At 41.7% G+C, this 19341-nt stretch overlaps 1 protein-coding gene across 10 annotated transcripts in view; it reads right to left on the bottom strand.

Annotated features, from left to right (window-relative positions):
* Positions 1-13892, bottom strand: part of COMMD10 (COMM domain containing 10) — a 160515-nt gene extending 146623 nt beyond the window's left edge. For 4 of the 10 annotated variants that reach the window (XR_012159015.1, XM_073344754.1, XM_073344761.1 and 1 more), the window contains exons 1-4: positions 13429-13886; positions 11840-11930; positions 9238-9348; positions 4711-4866 (exon numbers count right to left, since the gene is read on the bottom strand). Coding sequence is in view for 8 of the 10 variants with exons in the window: in XM_073344754.1 (XP_073200855.1) it covers positions 4711-4866; positions 9238-9348; positions 11840-11930; positions 13429-13460 (390 nt within the window). In the remaining 2 variants the exon portion in view is untranslated. Of the gene's footprint in view, positions 1-4710; positions 4867-9237; positions 9349-11546; positions 11654-11839; positions 11931-13428 lie in introns of those variants that run through there. The other 6 variants (XR_012159013.1, XM_073344756.1, XM_073344759.1 and 3 more) reach the window with 5 other exon arrangements.
* Positions 13893-19341: the final 5449 nt, after the last annotated feature.

Genomic DNA, 19341 nt, shown 5'->3' with positions numbered 1-19341 from the left:
GGCCAAAAATAAATGTGTACAAAAAGGATAAATTTGCATGTGGTATATCAAACATCAATATCTGAACCAATAAAGACAGGTTTCAGAGTAGCAGCCGTGTTAGTCTGTATTTGCAAAAAGAAAAGGAGTACTTGTGGCACCTTAGAGACTAACAAATTTATTTGAGCATAAGCTTTCGTGAGCTACAGCTCACTTCAACGGATGCATTCAGTGGAAAATACAGTGGGGAGATAGCTGTAGCTCACGAAAGCTTATACGCAAATAAATTTGTTAGTCTCTAAGGTGCCACAAGTACTCCTTTTCTTTGAACCAATAAAGTTTGTGAATTACTGCTCCCCCCACACACACACACAAGCTCCCTGTGTGCCACCGTCCCATCCCCCTCTATTTCAAAGGCACCCTGACGCCCTCCCCCTACCTCCTCTCCCATGCCAGGGGCTCTGTGTCCCCCCTGCCACCCATTCCCAGGGGTTGTGTGTCTCCTTTTTCTCCTCCTTCCAAAATACCTTTCTTACCCCCAGAATGGAAGGGACAGCAGCCAGCTGGTGCCCCCTTCTCCTCCTTTCCCCCCATCATGGAGCAGACTTTGGGGAGGCATCTGTAGGAGGGTGGAAAGAATGAAACCTACTTCACTCTCTTCTCCTTCTGGTTCACCCTGCTGGCTGAGCATCTGCCCCACAGCTGTTAGGCAGATTCCAGCACAAAGAGCAAGGAACAACTTTTTAAGTGCAAATGGCTTTTCCTGTGCTTACCAAAATCAATAGGCAGTTCTGCCTATTGATGCTTAGAACATTCCCTGAAACTTTAGCAGTTGATTAGATGCAGCGTTTAAAAGGATTACATCCAGACACACAGAAAAATGACATCAAGGTGAGTGCAATGTCCTGCTTTGCTCGGCCAAAAAGGATCTTAAAAAGTGACCTGCAAATATATAGTGTAAATTCCAGCATCTTTAGATCGGTATGAGCTGAAACATCCCCAAAACTAAAAGAAAAATAAAAGCATGGCCAACATTTCCATAGGGTGTCTCAAGTTAGGCAGCTAAATAAACGTGGCCAGATTTTCAGAGGAGCACCCTATTGACTGGAAGTCAATGGGAATTGCTGGTACTCGGCATCTATTAACATCTGATCCCTTAATCAGGATCTGGGCATCCAAGTTTGAAATTTGTGGCATAAGCTTTTGTGTGAGAAAGTGCTGAATGCACCTCTTTGGGCTTGTCTACACTGACACACAGTTTGGCCTATCCGGTGTGAATAGCAGCATGCACCAGTACTGTGTTATAACTCCCCCATGTGGAAACTGCAGGCACTAACTAAAAGAAAGAGGACTATACTAATGCAAACTAGGTATCTTTTAGTTTGCACCCACAGAATCCACCCCGGGGAGTTACACTGCAGCACTTTGGTGCACGCTGCTATTTACATCCTCATAGTCCAAACTCCAGGGTAGTGCAGTCATCGCATCAGTCTGACTATTAGAGAAACTTAGAATGCATTGGTAAAGTTACTGGAATTTGGTACTTCACCTTTGCTAGGACCACTCTAATATTGTGCGTGTCTCTCATTAAAAGAGCAGCATCTGATTAGATTAAAACACTAATATACTGGAAAGTAACAAAAAAGGGTACATCTTAACAATAATGGAGCTTCATATGGGAAACAGAAGTTGATGAATGTTATAGGACAAGTTTTCAAAGAGGCTTTGTCATTTTTTTTTGCACACAAAGATGATTAATGTACAAATGGCCGACTTCATCTGCAGGTATAGGGCAGCACAAATATTTTGCATACGTGGGCTAAGCTTTTTAAAGGAGCCTACGGAAGCTAGTTGCTGAGCTTCCATTAAATGTCTATCAATTTGGTCACATTAGACTCCTTTAAAAATCCCACAAATATATTCTATCATTTGCACGCATAAGTGACAACATGTGAAAACTGCACATGCAAACAGATACCACATGTTGAATACTTGGCCACATAAATACAGTATACGTATGCAAATACATACACACACAAGAACAACTAAAGGAGTATTTAAACAGTTCCAACTATTTTGAAAAATGTTACCTCAAAGATCTTCCACGTTTTATATACATATATGAGGATAGTGTTGTCAAAGAGAATTTTTAGATGGATTTTACATCTCTACTTTCTATGTAGATGCTATTCCAGTCTCAGTGAAAACATCTCTTTAATTGTTTCAAAGGATGTTCAGGACTCCAATATATTTGATTTTCTGTCAATAGGGGTGGATGAAAATATTACAGTGAGGTTACTGCTAGAACTAAAACAACATATTCCAAATATGAACACAAAGTATATTTTTCCAATATTGCCAAAGGTACACAAAAAACCCATTTTGTGAAAATAAAAACTAAGTGATGACACCAAATAATCTTTTATAACTTTGATGATGGTTAAATATTTCTGGACTTTAAGACTGAGTATACAATGGTTACCAAAATGCAGTACTATGCAATTACTTTAAGAATACGTCAATAAACATTGAAAGGTTAGATGAAAGAATTTACACAGATATGCTGAACACATGGGAAACCAATAATATAGAGAAACCATAAATAAAGTCTTGCAGGCTTATCCTATTTTGATTTTAAAATGATTTCTATTTGGAGCTGATTAGACAGCTGAGAAGATAGTGACTAGTTCTGCATTTCTAAGTTCTTAGTAAGGGAAACCTCCCATTAACTTCAGGGGGAGATTTTTCCTGAGTAAGATCTGCATGACTGAGTCCTTAAAAGATTTCTGAAGCAAGCAGCCAAAATAAATTCGTAACACTATCCCTATATTCAACTTAGAGAGTGACATCTGGTTCCTTACATTCCTATGCTCAGCTCTCAAGTTTGAGTAAAGTATCATATAACATCCGGACAACCCACAAGTTGCCCCACAGAAAAATGGTAATTTAAACATGTCTAGGCACACAGGTTAAACCTATATTTGTTTTGGTAAACAACTAAGGTGAGTGCAACATTCCATTATTGCACTAGAAGATTGTTCTACTGGAAGATTATTATGAACCATATTCAGAGTTTGCTTATATTCGGAGGCTTGAGTCTAATACACTGGGCACAATGTGGTTCCACTACATGAGATGAAGACAAAGACATGAAGAATCTCCAGAAAGGGACTCAAGATGAAATATCTGATGCAAGTCTCCAAAGGCAAACACAAAGGAGGGAAGCAAAGGCATATAATACACAAACATGCTTAGCACACACAGAGCAAGATTCAGGATGACCACAACCCCAAAAACAGTGAAGGGCCAAAAGGTCACGTCTGGTAAATTCACGTATGTCCAACAGTAGCCAACAGCAAGCCAGTTCCCAGTATGTAGTTGCATGCTGTGGATGAAGAGAACTCACGGTCATGCTGTTCCACTGCATATTTTAAGACCAACAAAGCCTTTTCATTCTGGCTTTATTCTCTTTGTTAGATCACACTTCATTTTTACATGCAGTTTGTGTATTCTAAGAAAAGTACTTTGGTAACTCACTCATTTGCTGTTAAAGTCAGAGTGACACTACTCTAGACTCTTAACTAACTTCTGGCATTTCAGTGCACGAAACCTGAACATCTAGGTGTTTGTAAAAATATCTTTTCAAAAGAAGGGAAACCCCATGTGCAAATCTAGTATTTGTGTTCTCTATCAATTATTTCCCTCACTGGATATCTGAGTGCACAAATATTTGATTTGAACATACAGTCACAGTAACTGCATGCCTTAATGAAGTACACAACTGTGCACAAGCCTGAGCTTCTGCCTTTTAGAAAATTAGGCCCTTAATACAGCTCTAAGTTTCTCAGATCTCTTCCATGCCCCAATTCTTTTGTCCCAAAATCAGGATTTAACTGTGGCAGGAATTTTAAAATTTGTGACCATAAACAAATACATTCATTTCCTGTCAGTGTATTAAATATTGTTTATCTATTAGTTTTGTGTACTATATATTGTTTACTTCTATACCATAAAAACACAATAAAATTATTAAATAATCAACTGTTATCCTCAGACAGACAAAGCACAAAAGCAAAACTAGTTTTCTCTAATGCTGTCCAACCATTTTACAGTACTAATCATGGCATCTTGTAATATAAGGGCCAATCCCACAGGCAAAATGTTTACTATTGTAAAAGTTCTTTTAAAGTCAATGGGAGTATGAATTACACCTGATCAAAATCATTTGTAGGTTCAGGCCCTAACATACAGATAGCGGAACAATAAGTAACACACACAGCACTTAAAAAGCTCACTTTTTTAATAGGAGGGAAGAAGCAAACATGTTTAAAGCTAATGTCCTATACTCTACTTAAATTACACAATATGTAAGGACCCATGTATTGTGCATTTTATCTACTGTCACATGTCATTCATTCATTGCTTCATATACATTTTTACAGGATGCAGACAACCAGATTCTTGGTTGGTGAGCTGCATTATCTTCAATGGAGTTATACTACTTTACAACAGTTTACAACATACTTTGTGTAATTTAAGTAGAGTACAGGATTTTAAAGTGTCAAACCTATGACATACTTTATATATAAAATTTCCTTATTGTTTTTTTAATTTCTTGGCTGGTCAATAGAATTTGTCCTTACAGAACAAAAAAAGGAATATTATAATATTCGTGTCCTAATAATTTTTGTTTTAACTACTAGTTCCACTTAAAATTAGAACAATTGCTACCTTTTGAGGGGCCAAAATCCTCTGCCTGAACTTTTCAATTGTATCTTGACCTGCAGCAGTCCACGCACTGACAAATGCTTCTGCTTTGTCTAGATCAAGGTGAATGCTCTCCAGCTGCTGTTGCAGAATAGCTGGTTTCAGGTTATGATAGACTGCCTGTATAGCAGAAAAAAAGAGTTAAATCCATTTTGGTACATGCAACTATAGTACTTTATTTAGAAAAGCACTTTTCTAAATCGGGATGCTCTTTTTCTCTATAGAGGTCTAAATGGTTCATTTTTTCAGCCTAAAATAAAGTACTCTATTAATGCAAAACAAAAATGTGTTACATGATTACTATGAGCCTGGGAGCCCCTCAATGCCAGTTGACAAAGAACTCACCATACTGTATCTGACACCAGGCCTGACCCACTCATTACATCCTACACACTGTTGTCATAATATTATCTAAAAGGTGTCATGTAAGGTGTCTTATGTAAACTGATGACATGCAGGTACCAAAAATCATTGTGTGGTATATATACATGTTGTGTACAAAGTTGTGTGTATGCTGTATTTGGGAGGCAGTGCATAAATCCAGCTTGTCCTAGACAAAGGAATGTGTATTTACCTGTCTGACTGGCTTGCTTCCAGGCAGAGGACAACAGAAGTATATTTACATTAAAGTGTATATTTACAAATATACATTACAAAATGTATATTTACATTTACAATAAAGCCATCAAGCTAACAAGCAGAGGAGAAGACGGTGTAGTAATCACATATGGGGGACAGAATCTGCACCCCAGGAAGCCTTCCTGGCTCTTGAGGCAGAGAAAACGGACACTGGAAAAATATAAGGAGAGCAAAAAGCCATTGGAGTTATCTACCACTTTGGGGACATAAGGTACAGCACCCTCTGAGCCTGTGAAAATTGGATCGCCTACTCCAGAAGCTAAGGATGTTGGTAACTTGAAGTAAAAAAGAAAACTGCTTAGGCAAAGATTGTAACTTGTTAAAATTAAGTTTTAGTCACTAGAAAACAAGTTTTATTGTGCTTGTAACCAGACCTGTCTCTTTTTCTGTTGTTTAGCATCACTTAAAATTCTGTTCTCTGTTAATAAACTTATTCTTGTTTTACTACAAAACCATCTCATTGCTGTGTATTAAAGTGAAGTGTGAGTCTAAGCTAACCTAACCAGGTGATGCGTTCTGTTTCTTTGGAGACAGAAAACTTAATTGCTATGAGTGTTCAGTGAGAGGGAATGGACACTGCAGGGAGACATCTCTGGGGGAATTCAGGTTCACTGATTGTTACCTGCAAGGCAAGGTTTGGCCTGGCAGAGTCTTGAAGAGTTTGCTGGCTAGGCAGACAGGCTGGTGTGCCAGGCAGCTGACACACAGCTTGGCAGTAGCAAAGCTCTCACTCCTTCTGGGCAGAGGGATAACACAGTAGACCTCAGTTCCGGTTGTCTTGAGTGGAATGTCACAATTACATTTTTTCAAAACTATTATTTTCCACAAGTAGGTATTATTATGCAAAGCAAAAGTTACAACGGCCAACATATCTTTCCATCCATTAAAAATAAGTGTTCTATTCTTTATGGCCTACTATATCACCTTGGCACGTCTTCATAGAAGAAAAAGAAAGTGAAGCCACAAACCATTTTTAACATTTTCTGTCTTTCTTTCCCAAACTGACCTTTTCTTAAGATTTTATTATTTTTTATAAGAGTAAAGTACAATTCAGCACAGAAGCATTTTGACTGAGTTTATTTACTGACAAAAATATTCACATTTTCTAGAAGAACAATATTAAAAATTTAGATTAGAGATGTAATTTAGCCAAAATGTATGCAAAACAACACTGAACCAAACTGCAGGCCCAAGCCTGCAAATTTTTACTCATAAAAGTAGTCCCATTTAAATGGGATTACTCGTGTGAATAAAGACTGCTTACATAAGTACATAAGAACAAAAGAATGGCCATACTGGGTCAGATCAAAGGTTCATCTAGCCCAGTATTCTGTCTTCTGACAGTGGCCAATGCCAAGTGGCATAGAGGGAATGAACAGAACAGGTTATCATCAAGTGATCTGTTCCCTGTCACCTATTCCCAGCTTCTGGCAAACAGAGGGTAGGGACACCATCCCTGCCCATCCTGGCTAATAGCCATTGATGGATCTATCCTCCATGAACTTATCTAGTTCTTTTTTGAACCCTGTTATAGTCTTGGCCTTCACAACATCCTCTGGCAAGGAGTTCCACAGGTTCACTGTGCGTTGTATGAAAAAATACTGTATTTTGTTTGTTTTAAACCTGCTGCCTATTAATTTCATTTGGTGACCCCTAGTTCTTGTGTTATGAGAAGTAGTAAATAACACTTCCTTATTTACTTTCTCCACACCAATCATGATTTTATAGACCTCTATCATATCTCCCATTAGTCGTCTCTTTTCCAAAGTCCCAGTCTTTTTAATCTCTCCTCATACGGAAGCTGTACCATACCCCTAATGATTTTTGTTGCCTTTTCTGAACCTTTTCCAATTCCAAGTGACTTATTTCTATTTAGTTTATCAATTTGTTCCAAAACCTCCTCTAATGACACCTGAATATGGGACAGCTCCTCAGATTTTTCACCTAAAAAGAATGGTTCAGGTTTGGGAATCTCCCTCACATCCTCAGCCGTGAAGACCAATGCAAAGAATTCATTTAGTTTCTCCACAATGGCCTTATCATCCTTGAGTGCTCCTTTAGCATCTGGATCATCCAGTGGCCCCTGTGAAGGTTCCTCCCCCACTCTGAACTCTAGGGTACAGATGTGGGGACCTGCATGCAAACCTCCTAAGCTTACTTTTACCAGTTTAGGTTAAAACTTCCCCAAGGTACAAATTAATTTTATCCTTTGCCCTTGGAATATCCACTGCCACCACCAAACTCTAACTGGGTTTACTGGGAAACGTAGTTTGGACACATCTTTCCCCCCAAAATCCTCCCAACCCTTGCACCCCACTTCCTGGGAAAGGTTTGGTAAAAATCCTCACCAATTTGCATAGGTGACCACAGACCCAAACCCTTGGATCTGAGAACAATGAAAAAGCATTCAGTTTTCTTACAAGAAGACTTTTAATAGAAATAGAAGTAAAGAAATCACTTCTGTAAAATCAGGATGGCAGATACCTTACAGGGTAACTAGATTCAAAACATAGAGAATCCCTCTAGGCAAAACCTTAAGTGACAAAAAAGACACACAGACAGAAATAGTCATTCTATTCAGCACAATTCTTTTCTCAGCCATTTAAAGAAATCATAATCTAACACATACCAAGCTAGATTACTTACTAAAGTTCCAAGACTCCATTCCTAGTCTATCCCCGGCAAAAGCAGCATATAGACAGAGACCCTTTGTTTCTCTCCCTCCTCCCAGCTTTTGAAAGTATCTTGTCTCCTCATTGGTCACTTTGGTCAGGTGCCAGCGAGGTTACCTTTAGCTTCTTAATCCTTTACAGGTGAGAGGATTTTTCCTCTGGCCAGGAGGGATTTTAAAGGGCTTTACCCTTCCCTTTATATTTATGACAGCCCCACTGGTTGTTTAACAGGCTTCTTTCTTCGGACGTACGTAAAAAAATGTTTGCTATTACTTTTTGAGTCCTTGGCTAGCTAGTCTTAAAATTCTTTTTTGGTCTTCCTAATTATATTTTTACACTTCATTTGCCAGAGTTTATGCTCCTTTCTATTTTCCTCACTTGGATTTAACTTCTACTTTTTAAGTAGAGGCTTACATGATTGATATCTTAAATAATAAAGCTATTGCTTTGTATTACTTTGTACAATATTATGAAATATTTATCTAAAACATCATCAGGGAGGAAATGTTTCTCACAGTTTTGCAAGTGTTGTTGTTTAAATATCGTATGCACCATTGCAAAGTATGTCAATGTATTTAGTGGCTTAGATTTTTTGCCACCCACAACAGCAAATGTTGCTGGCGCTGCCACAAGCAGCTGAGTTTCCAAAAAAAAAATAAAATAAAATAAAAAATAGCTATAAGTGATGTGGCATGCCCCAGGAAGTTGGGGCCCAGGGCCCCTAAGGCTGGCTCTGATACTTAATGCCAGATTCTGATACTCTTGATACATAGCACCTTACTCCATGAGTTCTCCCATTGACTTCAACAGAAACGGGTTTGTATCTGTGAAGTTTGATTCTGCTCAGTGTGAGAGAGAGGATCACAAGCTGGTGCTCAGAGACATGTAGATAAGCACAGGATACAGACTGAGGGCAAGCTTCTACCCCCCTTTACTCACATTAAGTAGAACCTTGCTCCTCAAGTACAACCCTGACCTCAATGAGACTACTTGCCAAGTAAGGGACTATGGAACATTAGTAAAGGAGGTAGACTCAAACCTTGAATAAATAAATAAATAGCATGACTGTGATATCTGTTTTCAGGAAGTGTCTATTTTAACTTGCTCTGTATAATAATTTTTCTACCAAACAAGCATTATGTTTCAAATATTTAACAATTCATACTGATGAAAATGGTACCTGTTCCAAAATAAATGATATAGTTTCAAGAACTAAATGAAGATCTTGCTTCTCCACTGAAAACGCAGCTTGAAGTTTTTCTTCCTCCTCTTCACTGAAACTGCTCTCAGCCTGAAGTACAAAAATGGGTTTATTCCTGGTATTCCATCTGCCATCCAGAAATCATTATCCAGAAGGCAAGTTTAGTTAAAACATTAAAGAGTCAGGGGTTTTGTTTGTTTGGTTTTTAAATGGGAGAGGAAAAAGAAACGTTGTCAGAGGAAAAAATATATCAGGATACCAAGGGCCTGACCAAAACCCCACTGACTTCAGTGAGCCTCTCCATTGCTTTTAATGGCCTTATGATCAGGCCTTTATGAAATATGCATACAAGTGCACACTTCTTCTCTCTGTATATAAAAAACATGTTTGAAATTACTATGTAAAAAACTCATCTTTTGACCACATTTGATAATATGCATTATGTGGAAAAAGTTACATATTTATACTTGACAATACAAACCCGTGACAACAGTGTAATGCACACTGGCTAGACTAGAAATAAAAGCACCAAAGAGAAGGCAAAGTTGTAGTGCATATATATATATGCTTCTCTTGGTTTACTATTGACAGTCCTCTGGTCTGAACACAGTCTATTTTCTTCTAAAAGACACAATAATAAAAGTCTATTTGGGGAAATTTAGAAAACCACATACAAAAAGTCAAAAATCTACAACATGTCGTATTAAAAGATCATTGAATGGAAAATCTTACTGAACTAATGTACTGAATGTTTAAACATAATGCAAATATTGTCATCTTTTAAAACAAAATATTCTATGTTCTAGACTTCAAACAACACAGTCAGGCCAATTAGCAATGCTGTAAGTGCACAGCTACTCAAAACAAGCAATTGGGCTATCAGACCAAAGATGATGTAATTACAAGGAGACCTAGATGGTCAAAACATTTGAATCTCTAACAAGAATGCAAAAATGAAATTGTTAGTTTAATCTTTGTATGCAGTGTTGTTGTAGCCACACTGGTCCCAGGATATTATAGAGACAAGGTGGGTGAGATAATACCTTGCATTGAACCAACTTCTGTCGGTGAGATAGACAAGCTTTCAAGTTTACACAGAACTCGTCTTCAGTCCTGAACAAGAGCTCTGTGTAAGTTTGTCTCTGTTTAATTTTTAGCTTTTAGAAGGAAATATGCAACTTTAAGTATCTTTGCTAATATAAGGAAGTTTATTTAAAATTTCCAACAATTCCACGCTCCCTACAGTTAGATAACTCATGGCTCATGAAACTGGTAATATAATACAGAGTCATCAACCCAACTCAGTCATGCAAATCCAGTGCAGAACAATAGTCACCAAAAATTATTATGCTATATAATGGTCATTTAGTAGTTTAGATGACATTAAGTTAATGGCTCTTTCCACCTGCTAGTGGGCAAATATCTTCATTCATTCATAAATAAATCACAGTTACTATTACCAGACCCTTGTTAGTAATTTCAGCAGAAAAATCAATAATTGAATCAAAGCAATGAAACAACCCTCACATTCCTGGTCCCACTAGAGCACAGTTGGAACAATAAAGGTAAATTTGTATTTTTTTTTCAGCCATGCTGTACCTGTCCTATGTCTAGACTTCAATTTCCAATGCTATCAATTTGGCACCTTCTATCATTCTAAATTCTTTTTAAAAAATAAATAAAAGTTTGCATCTATCAAACATTGATACAATGACTACGGGAAGTTGGAAACAAATGAACAAATATGTACCCATGCCTCTGGAGGGCAAGACCAAGTTTCCATTACTATTGTTCTCACTATTATATATTGTGCTTTTCTGTTCTCTTACAACAAAAATTAATAAAAGACTTGCATCTAATCCAATTAATCTAGCTACTAGTCTTCCTTTTTCATTGTATATAGGGCACAAATGCAGATTGTGCATAGGCTTGATTCTATTCAATCTGACCCATCTAGATTCATCCATTCCTAGCATGCACACAGAGGCACATTTTTTGACTAAATATTGTACAAAACCTAACTTAGGATCAAGAGAAATATTTCATAAAGCCAAAAGAAAACTTCCAGCAAAAACAGTGTTTGTTTAGACTTAAACATTTCCTCTAGTTTTCCACTGGAGCACTTTTCTGATTCATTGGTGCCAGAAAGTCAATCTAACATCAGATATAAACAAAAGTGACTACTACTTTTCATTCTATTTTCATTGCCCAAACTGCAAAAAATGAAATACGGGCAGCCAGCATAAATTATTTATGGTGAATTAATTAATTATAGATTTTATTCTCACTTCTAACTCCACAAGGGTATAAGAGGGGAGAGCCAGCTCCATCCTTCCATACTATTTGCCACTCAGAACAAGATATACTTCTCTGGAGAAAGAAGGGTGTACTTTTTCTGTAATTTGAAATGATGTGTATGTTAAACATGCAAGACAAAACCTAAAGATTTAAGAAAACAGTATCTTATGACAGGATTTTAAAAAGCATAAAATACACAGTAACTGGTATGACATATTCATTATAGAGTTTAAAAATGTATTAAAAGGTGAGAGCTAAGAAGTTATTGTCATACTATACAAACCTTTAGATGAAGCTTTTGAAGGATGCGGGAGAGCAATCGAGGAAATTTGCCTGTGTCTATCATGTTAATGAGCAACACTGCTTTTTTTATGCTAAATTAAATGAAAGAGATCAGGTAAGTTTCCTAACATAAACATATTGCCTTTAAACAATGTAGTGCAAATATTTTTGTTTTCCAGTGTTTCACAAACCAAGCACACTAGCGCTACTGGCTTCTAATCTAAATGTTTGATACTTTAAACACAAATTATAAAAATTATAAAAATTCAAGGTGAGAGTAAGGATGAAAATAGATATAGTCCCACCCTCCAATTAAACCAAGTGGAGCTGACACCCTGGGTGCCTCAGCCCAGCCCACTGTATCATACTGACATGTTTCAGAGTAACAGCCCTGTTAGTCTGAATTCGCAAAAAGAAAAGGAGTACTTGTGGCACCTTAGAGACTAACCAATTTATTTGAGCATAAGCTTTCGTGAGCTACAGCTCACTTCATCGGATTCATACCGTCACAGTATGCATCCGATGAAGTGAGCTGTAGCTCACGAAAGCTTATGCTCAAATATACTGACATGGTCACACTGCCCCATTAGTGGGGAAACCCACATGTTAGAAACCTCCAGAGGCGCAGTACTGACCCACTGGGGTCCCAGCCCGGGTGCCCCCGGCGCGCTGCGGAGTTGGGCGGGGGGGTCCCAGCCCGGGTGCCCCCGGCGCGCTGCGGAGTTGGGCGGGGGGGTCCCAGCCCGGGTGCCCCCGGCGCGCTGCGGAGTTGGGCGGGGGGGTCCCAGCCCGGGTGCCCCCGGCGCGCTGCGGAGTTGGGCGGGGGGGTCCCAGCCCGGGTGCCCCCGGCGCGCTGCGGAGTTGGGCGGGGGGGTCCCAGCCCGGGTGCCCCCGGCGCGCTGCGGAGTTGGGGGGGGGGGGGTCCCAGCCCGGGTGCCCCCGGCGCGCTGCGGAGTTGGGGGGGGGGGGGTCCCAGCCCGGGTGCCCCCGGCGCGCTGCGGAGTTGGGGGGGGGGGGTCCCAGCCCGGGTGCCCCCGGCGCGCTGCGGAGTTGGGGGGGGGGGGGTCCCAGCCCGGGTGCCCCCGGCGCGCTGCGGAGTTGGGGGGGGGGTCCCAGCCCGGGTGCCCCCGGCGCGCTGCGGAGTTGGGGGGGGGGGTCCCAGCCCGGGTGCCCCCGGCGCGCTGCGGAGTTGGGGGGGGGGGGGTCCCAGCCCGGGTGCCCCCGGCGCGCTGCGGAGTTGGGGGGGGGGGGGTCCCAGCCCGGGTGCCCCCGGCGCGCTGCGGAGTTGGGGGGGGGGGGTCCCAGCCCGGGTGCCCCCGGCGCGCTGCGGAGTTGGGGGGGGGGTCCCAGCCCGGGTGCCCCCGGCGCGCTGCGGAGTTGGGGGGGGGGGTCCCAGCCCGGGTGCCCCCGGCGCGCTGCGGAGTTGGGGGGGGGGTCCCAGCCCGGGTGCCCCCGGCGCGCTGCGGAGTTGGGGGGGGGGTCCCAGCCCGGGTGTCAGGCTGAGGCGAGCCGGTGACGCAGGCGCTCCCGGCTCCACCCACCCCGCCGGGCCTGGGCTCCGCAGGCGCCGCTCTGCCGGGCAGTCCGTACCTGCCGCTCTCGGGGATGATGGGCGCTGCCATCCTGGCCGCCGCTGCCTGGTTCCGCCGCCAGCTCCCGGCAAGAGAGGGGGTAGGCGGGGCGGACGGGAGCCCGGCAGGCTCAGCCGGCCCCGCCCCCAGTGCCGGGCGGTGCTATGGGCGGCCCTTGCTGGCCGGCCCCCTCGCTCGCCGCCCGGCGGCCCCACCTGTCTGCCCCTAGGGGCGCTGGGCCTGGCGGCGGTTTCTCCAGGCCGCCGGCTCTCGGGTGGAAGCGCGGGAGCGAGTGGGCACGGAGCAGGGCCCTGGCCCCGGCGTGGGGAGAACGGGGCCTGCAGCGGGTTTGCCCGCCGAGGGGCCCGCGCTGGGGTCTCCTCCTCCAGCAGGCGGGTCTGGGAGCTCAGCGTCCTGCGCGCGTGGTGGGTGCTGGATTTCGGAGTCCGCACCGAAAGCTGGCAGTCCGGCGTCGCAGAGCCAGTGCGATGTGTGAGGGAACAGCTGTTACAGAACCTGAGAGCAGAAGGAACCGACCCGGGAGGTTTAAAAATCCGACGGAAATCTGGTATTTGTACAGCTCCACGCTGTTCTCAAGTCTTGACACCAGCCCCGCCACTGAAGGGGAAACTGACTGTCAGCCAGAGGGAACAGAGTAACAGCCGCCTTAGTCTGTATCCGCAAAAAGAAAAGGAGGATTTGTGGCACCTTAGAGACTAACCAATTTATCTGAGCATGAGCTTTCGTGAGCTACAGCTCACTTCATCGGATGCATCCAATGAAGTGGAAAGCTTATGCTCAAATAAATTGGTTAGTCTCTAAGGTGCCACAAGTCCTCCTTTTCTTTTAACCAGAGGGAAATTGACTCCAGAGGTTTTCATTGTCCAGTCTGGGGAAAATGAAAACACAGCCCTACATTTTAAAAGGCAATTGCATTCTAAAAATTCTTTAAATTGATATCATCTAAGGCCTTGTTTAGATTAGGATTTAAAGGTGTGTTGCTAGAACATGTTAGTTGACACGTTCTAATTAAACACACTTGAAAAGGCTAGACCCCCTCTTGACTTTATCTCAACCAGTTTCATGTTCAGCACACGCTATCTTGTCTATGCTTAAGTTTTCAAATGTGTTAAACTAAAACATTTTAACACACCTTTTTATTCTAGTCTAGATACAATCAAATTCACTACCCCCATGTGGGTGTGAGGCAGTGTCTGTCGTCATACTTAATTTTTTTTTTAAGTGCTCCCCAGAAGGCAACTTTGAGGACATAAGAGGAGAGAAAGAGAAGATCATTCTCTTCTCCGTTGGGAACGACAATCCTGTCCCAACTTCATCTCTTCACTGTTCACATCTGAAGCATGCTCAACTCTTGATATTTGAGGCTGGTGTGGAACTTTCTGTGTGATGGCTGCTCAGGCCCTCCAACTCCCATTGATCACATCAGTTCCACACCATTTTCAGACAGCACCTTTCTCCAGAGCTCAAGGCAGTAGGGAGATCAGCGTCAATGAATCTAGTACTTTCCCCCCTACGATCTCCATTGCATCACCCCTCCCAACAGGAGCAATTTCAATACCTTTCATTAGCAACAAGCCCTGTAGCACTGCTTAACACAGGGGAGGGCAAACTATGGTCCGTGGGCCGGCTCTGTCCCGTTGGGGCTTACAATCCAGCCCGTGGGATTGGTTGTGCAGGGCTAAGGCAGGCTCCCTGGCCCCACGTCGCTCCCAGAAGTGGCCAGCACCATATCCCTAAGGCCCCTGGGGTGGGTAGAGGATCCCATGCGCCGCCCTCGCCTGCAGGCACCACCCACTTCAGCTCCCATTGGCCAGGAAGAGGCACCATGGCCAATGGAAACTTCAGCAGTGGTACCCACAGGTGAGGGCAGCGTGCAGCAAAGCTGCCTTCCCCACCCCACCGAGCCACTGCCGGACATGCTGGCCACTTCTAGGAGCAGCGTGGGGCCAGGGCAGCAGGGAGCCTGCTTTAGCTCTGCTGCCACCCCAGAGCCTGCTCCCTGCACTCCAAACCCTAACCCCCTGCCCTGAGCCCCCTCCTGCACTCTGCATCCCCTCCTGCACCCCAACCCCTTGCCCTGAGTCCCTTCCTGCACACCACACCCCCTCCCACACCCCTTGCCCCAGCCCTACATTCATGGCCCTGCATACAATTTCCCCACCCCTGACCTAACTACCATTTTACCCCCCACCCAGAAGCACACATGCAACCATTGAAGCAATACTTCCCAACACACTAGCACTAAATGGATGTATTTTTATTTTAGATTTATAAAATAGGCATTTGTAAAGCCTGGGTGCGTTTATTATAATAAAGAAATGAAAAAGCTGGAAAGAACAGGTAAATGTGGTTGAAAGGTTTGTGAGATATTACCAGAAAGGACTTGCCAGCAGATTGCTGAGACAGTGATTTCAGAAAGAAGACTGAAGTTGTTTGGATATGCTGTATGGATGTCAAGAAACTGTACTACTAGACAAGCCCCTGATTGGACGCCCCTTGTGGGAGGCAGAAAAGAGGAGGACAACACATGACACATAAGAAAACAATTGAGAAAGATACTGCTGTCATGGAAACAGACTATAACAGAGCAAAGAACATTGCATTAGACAAATGGAGGTGGAAAGACTGGGTTGCCTTGTGTCAGAAGGCACAAGAGCATCTAATATATAATAACAAAGGATTATGGAACGGGGGTCATGGCAAGAAACTATGGCAGGTGCTGGAATCAGATGGAGAGAGGTTGAGAATCCTTGATCGAAGGAATTATTAATAATGTATGTAAAGAAACGTGTTAAACATATAGAGTGAAATCCTAGTCATGTTGAAGTAAACAGGAATTTTGTCATTGACTTCAGTGGGGCCAGGATTTTATCCATTATTTTTTAAAGGATAGTGGTTATTTAAGTAAATCCTTTGTTCAGAACAGAATTCAGTATATACTGCACCCCAGAAAAAAAAGTCTGAGTAAAACCACTGACTTTACTCCAACAGAGGAATTGAATTCTAAAGTGGAGGTCTCCAGAGTGAGGGAATAACAGAATTCCCACCAAATATATTAGCAGGATTTAAATCCACAATCTCTTTTATGAAAGTCAACTATTTTTTCAAGCTATCCTATAAAAGATAATTAAATACAAATGTTGCGTTTATTTTTACACATTTTCATGCAACCACCAGAAGACATACAACCCATGAATAGAGTAAAAGCAAATTAAAGTTGGCCAAAAAGTTAAGATTTCACACTAGGGTAAAAGAATTTTAACAGTGTATAGCCTGATGCTTGGGAAGCTCTACATGCCTGGAGAATCTCTCAAAAATCAGCCCTTTAAAAGGACTAGGTAGACTGGAAATCAGATAATTTTTTTTAAAAGGATTTCAATCTAGTTCAGGTATTGCATATGCCCCACAATATCCCGGCCAGTTCTGGGTTTACAGTTATATTTTCCTATGTTTAAAATGTTTTTATCTCACCTACTACTGTATGAAAGACCAACAGAAATAACAAAGGAAACTGATTAGAAGGAGTAAGCGGTGAAACTGTACACAAAGGGCTGTCAAATGCACAAAGTAAAACTGAAAAGAGAAAAAAAATCTATTTTTTCCTCATGTCTTTCATTTATATTCATTTTAGGTGTTTCTTGTAACAATAATAGGTTAAAAAGTTCAGACATAAGTGGAATTTTTTAAATGTACAGTGTCCTTTGAATATGGGGGTTGAAAAACATGATAAAAAATTGCACCCCTATTCAAGTGATTTATTCATGCAGTGTGATTAACAGATCTTTTCAAAACGGTCCAAAGGTATGTTCCACCATTTAATAGTATATCAATACCATAAATTGCCCAGCTTTGTTGCCCTAGACATACTGCTGTAGACCTTGAAGTGAATGGGCTGTGGTGAGGTGCTTTAATCCATCTACAGAAATCTTTTGCAGGATCAGGGTCCTAAGCATTATGGCTGAGATTTTAGGGAATTTAGCTGAATTTAACTAATGAACACTGGGCTTCTAAATCCCTTGAACAGCTTTTTAAATCTCAGTCTCCATGACCATCTATGCCTTACCCTTCTCAGGTGTAGAATCATATATTCTGTTCTATTGTAGGCTGTGATGCACAAGTACCAATAGACCCTTAAATACTGTTTTCATATCATTTGCACAGAAATGTTTTACAGCCTGTTCTCATCACTCAACTTTTCAGTTAGGATTCATGCAGGAATTTCCTTTGTGATTTTTTATTTTTAAAATACTCCTACAGGAGACAGAGGAAATATGAATAACTAAAGAATGCTTTGAAAATGTCCATATTCATCCCTATTTCCAACTCCAAAGTATATTTTGGATCTGCCCCTCCCACAATTTGTTCTTCTCATTGTCATTCTGTACTCCCTCACTCCTTCTCTTTTCCTACCCCCTCATTTATGTTTCATCACTTGCCCTCTTCTGGCATTTGTCCTTATTTCTGAAGCACAGTCTTGTATCCCTATCTTGAACACACTATGTGTCTCTATAGTTCCGAATGTACACCCATGAATTTATTGAACTAGTTAAAAATTGTTTTCAGTATGCTGTTTGTACAATGCACCTGGCCCTAAAAGTTGACTGTGTAATCATCCTGCTACTAAATAAAAATAATGTTTCACATGAACTTTCTCTTACTGCAACTATTTATGTAGCAAATCGTTTATGCAAAAGCATCTAGCAAACTATAGTTGTGAAGCAAGAGATGGGACTGAAAATAACTACTAGGATTACTATGTCGTTATGGAACACATCCAGCCTTATATATTTGGAGTTCAAAATCTAACTGAAAAAAAAAACCCTCTAGTAAAATATATTTTAAATATATGCTCATTTTGGTTGTGTACATCATAAACAAGCATTGCCATTGTTGGTTTCTGTTGATGAAATATATATTAGGTATATTTTTATGGGCTAGATTCTACTACCCTTATGCTGAGTTATACCTTTCTCTTTGAATAGTTCCACTCAACTCAATGAGACTACTTACAGAGTAAGATACTACGCACTCAACATGTACAAGGGTGCTAGAACGTGGCCTTAGGTAAATAATCACTGTGGATTTCTAGGACTACGTTGTGCATCTTTTACTCATGCAGGTGCGCACTTACTCACATGAGTAGTCAGTGCTTCACAATGTAAGGGTTACATAATCTAACTTCTATAATCAAGAGCAGTATCTGCAGACAATAATTTGTTCATAATGTGAACCTACATGTAAGACATGATCTTATGAGGGACCAAGGTCCATACACTCCCACTTGAATAGAGATGGAGGGAGCTCAGTACCATACAGGATCTGGCCCTAAGAGAACAATAAAATTACTGGTTTCAGAGTAGCAGCCGTGTTAGTCTGTATTCGCAAAAAGAAAAGGAGTACTAGTGGCACCTTAGAGACTAACCAATTTATTTGAGCATAAGCTTTCGTGAGCTACAGCGCACTTCATCGGATGCGTTCAGTGGAAAGTACAGTGAGGAGATTTATATACACACAGAACATGAAAAAATGGGTGTTACCATACACACTGTAAGGAGAGTGATCACTTAAGATTGTAATGGATTTTTACCTTCAGTCCTTTTGGTACGATGTCCATCTGTTTGCATTTGGAAAGGAAGATGATGTCTGTCTGTATCTGTACGAGTTTTTTCATGAGGTTAATAGATTTCCACTCCATAGGCACTGCATTTAGCCGTATGGAGTGGAAATCTATCAACATCATGAAAAAACTCGTACAGATACAGACAGACATCATCTTCCTTTCCAAATGCAAACAGATGGACATCGTACCAAAAGGACTGAAGGTAAAAAATCCATTACAATCTTAAGTGATCACTCTCCTTACAGTGTGTATGATAACACCCATTTTTTCGTGTTCTGTGTGTATATAAAT

Source organism: Lepidochelys kempii, chromosome 5 (genome assembly GCF_965140265.1).
Source record: "Lepidochelys kempii isolate rLepKem1 chromosome 5, rLepKem1.hap2, whole genome shotgun sequence".
Lineage (NCBI taxonomy): Eukaryota > Metazoa > Chordata > Testudines > Cheloniidae > Lepidochelys > Lepidochelys kempii.
This window is presented reverse-complemented; position numbering and strand designations above follow the sequence as displayed.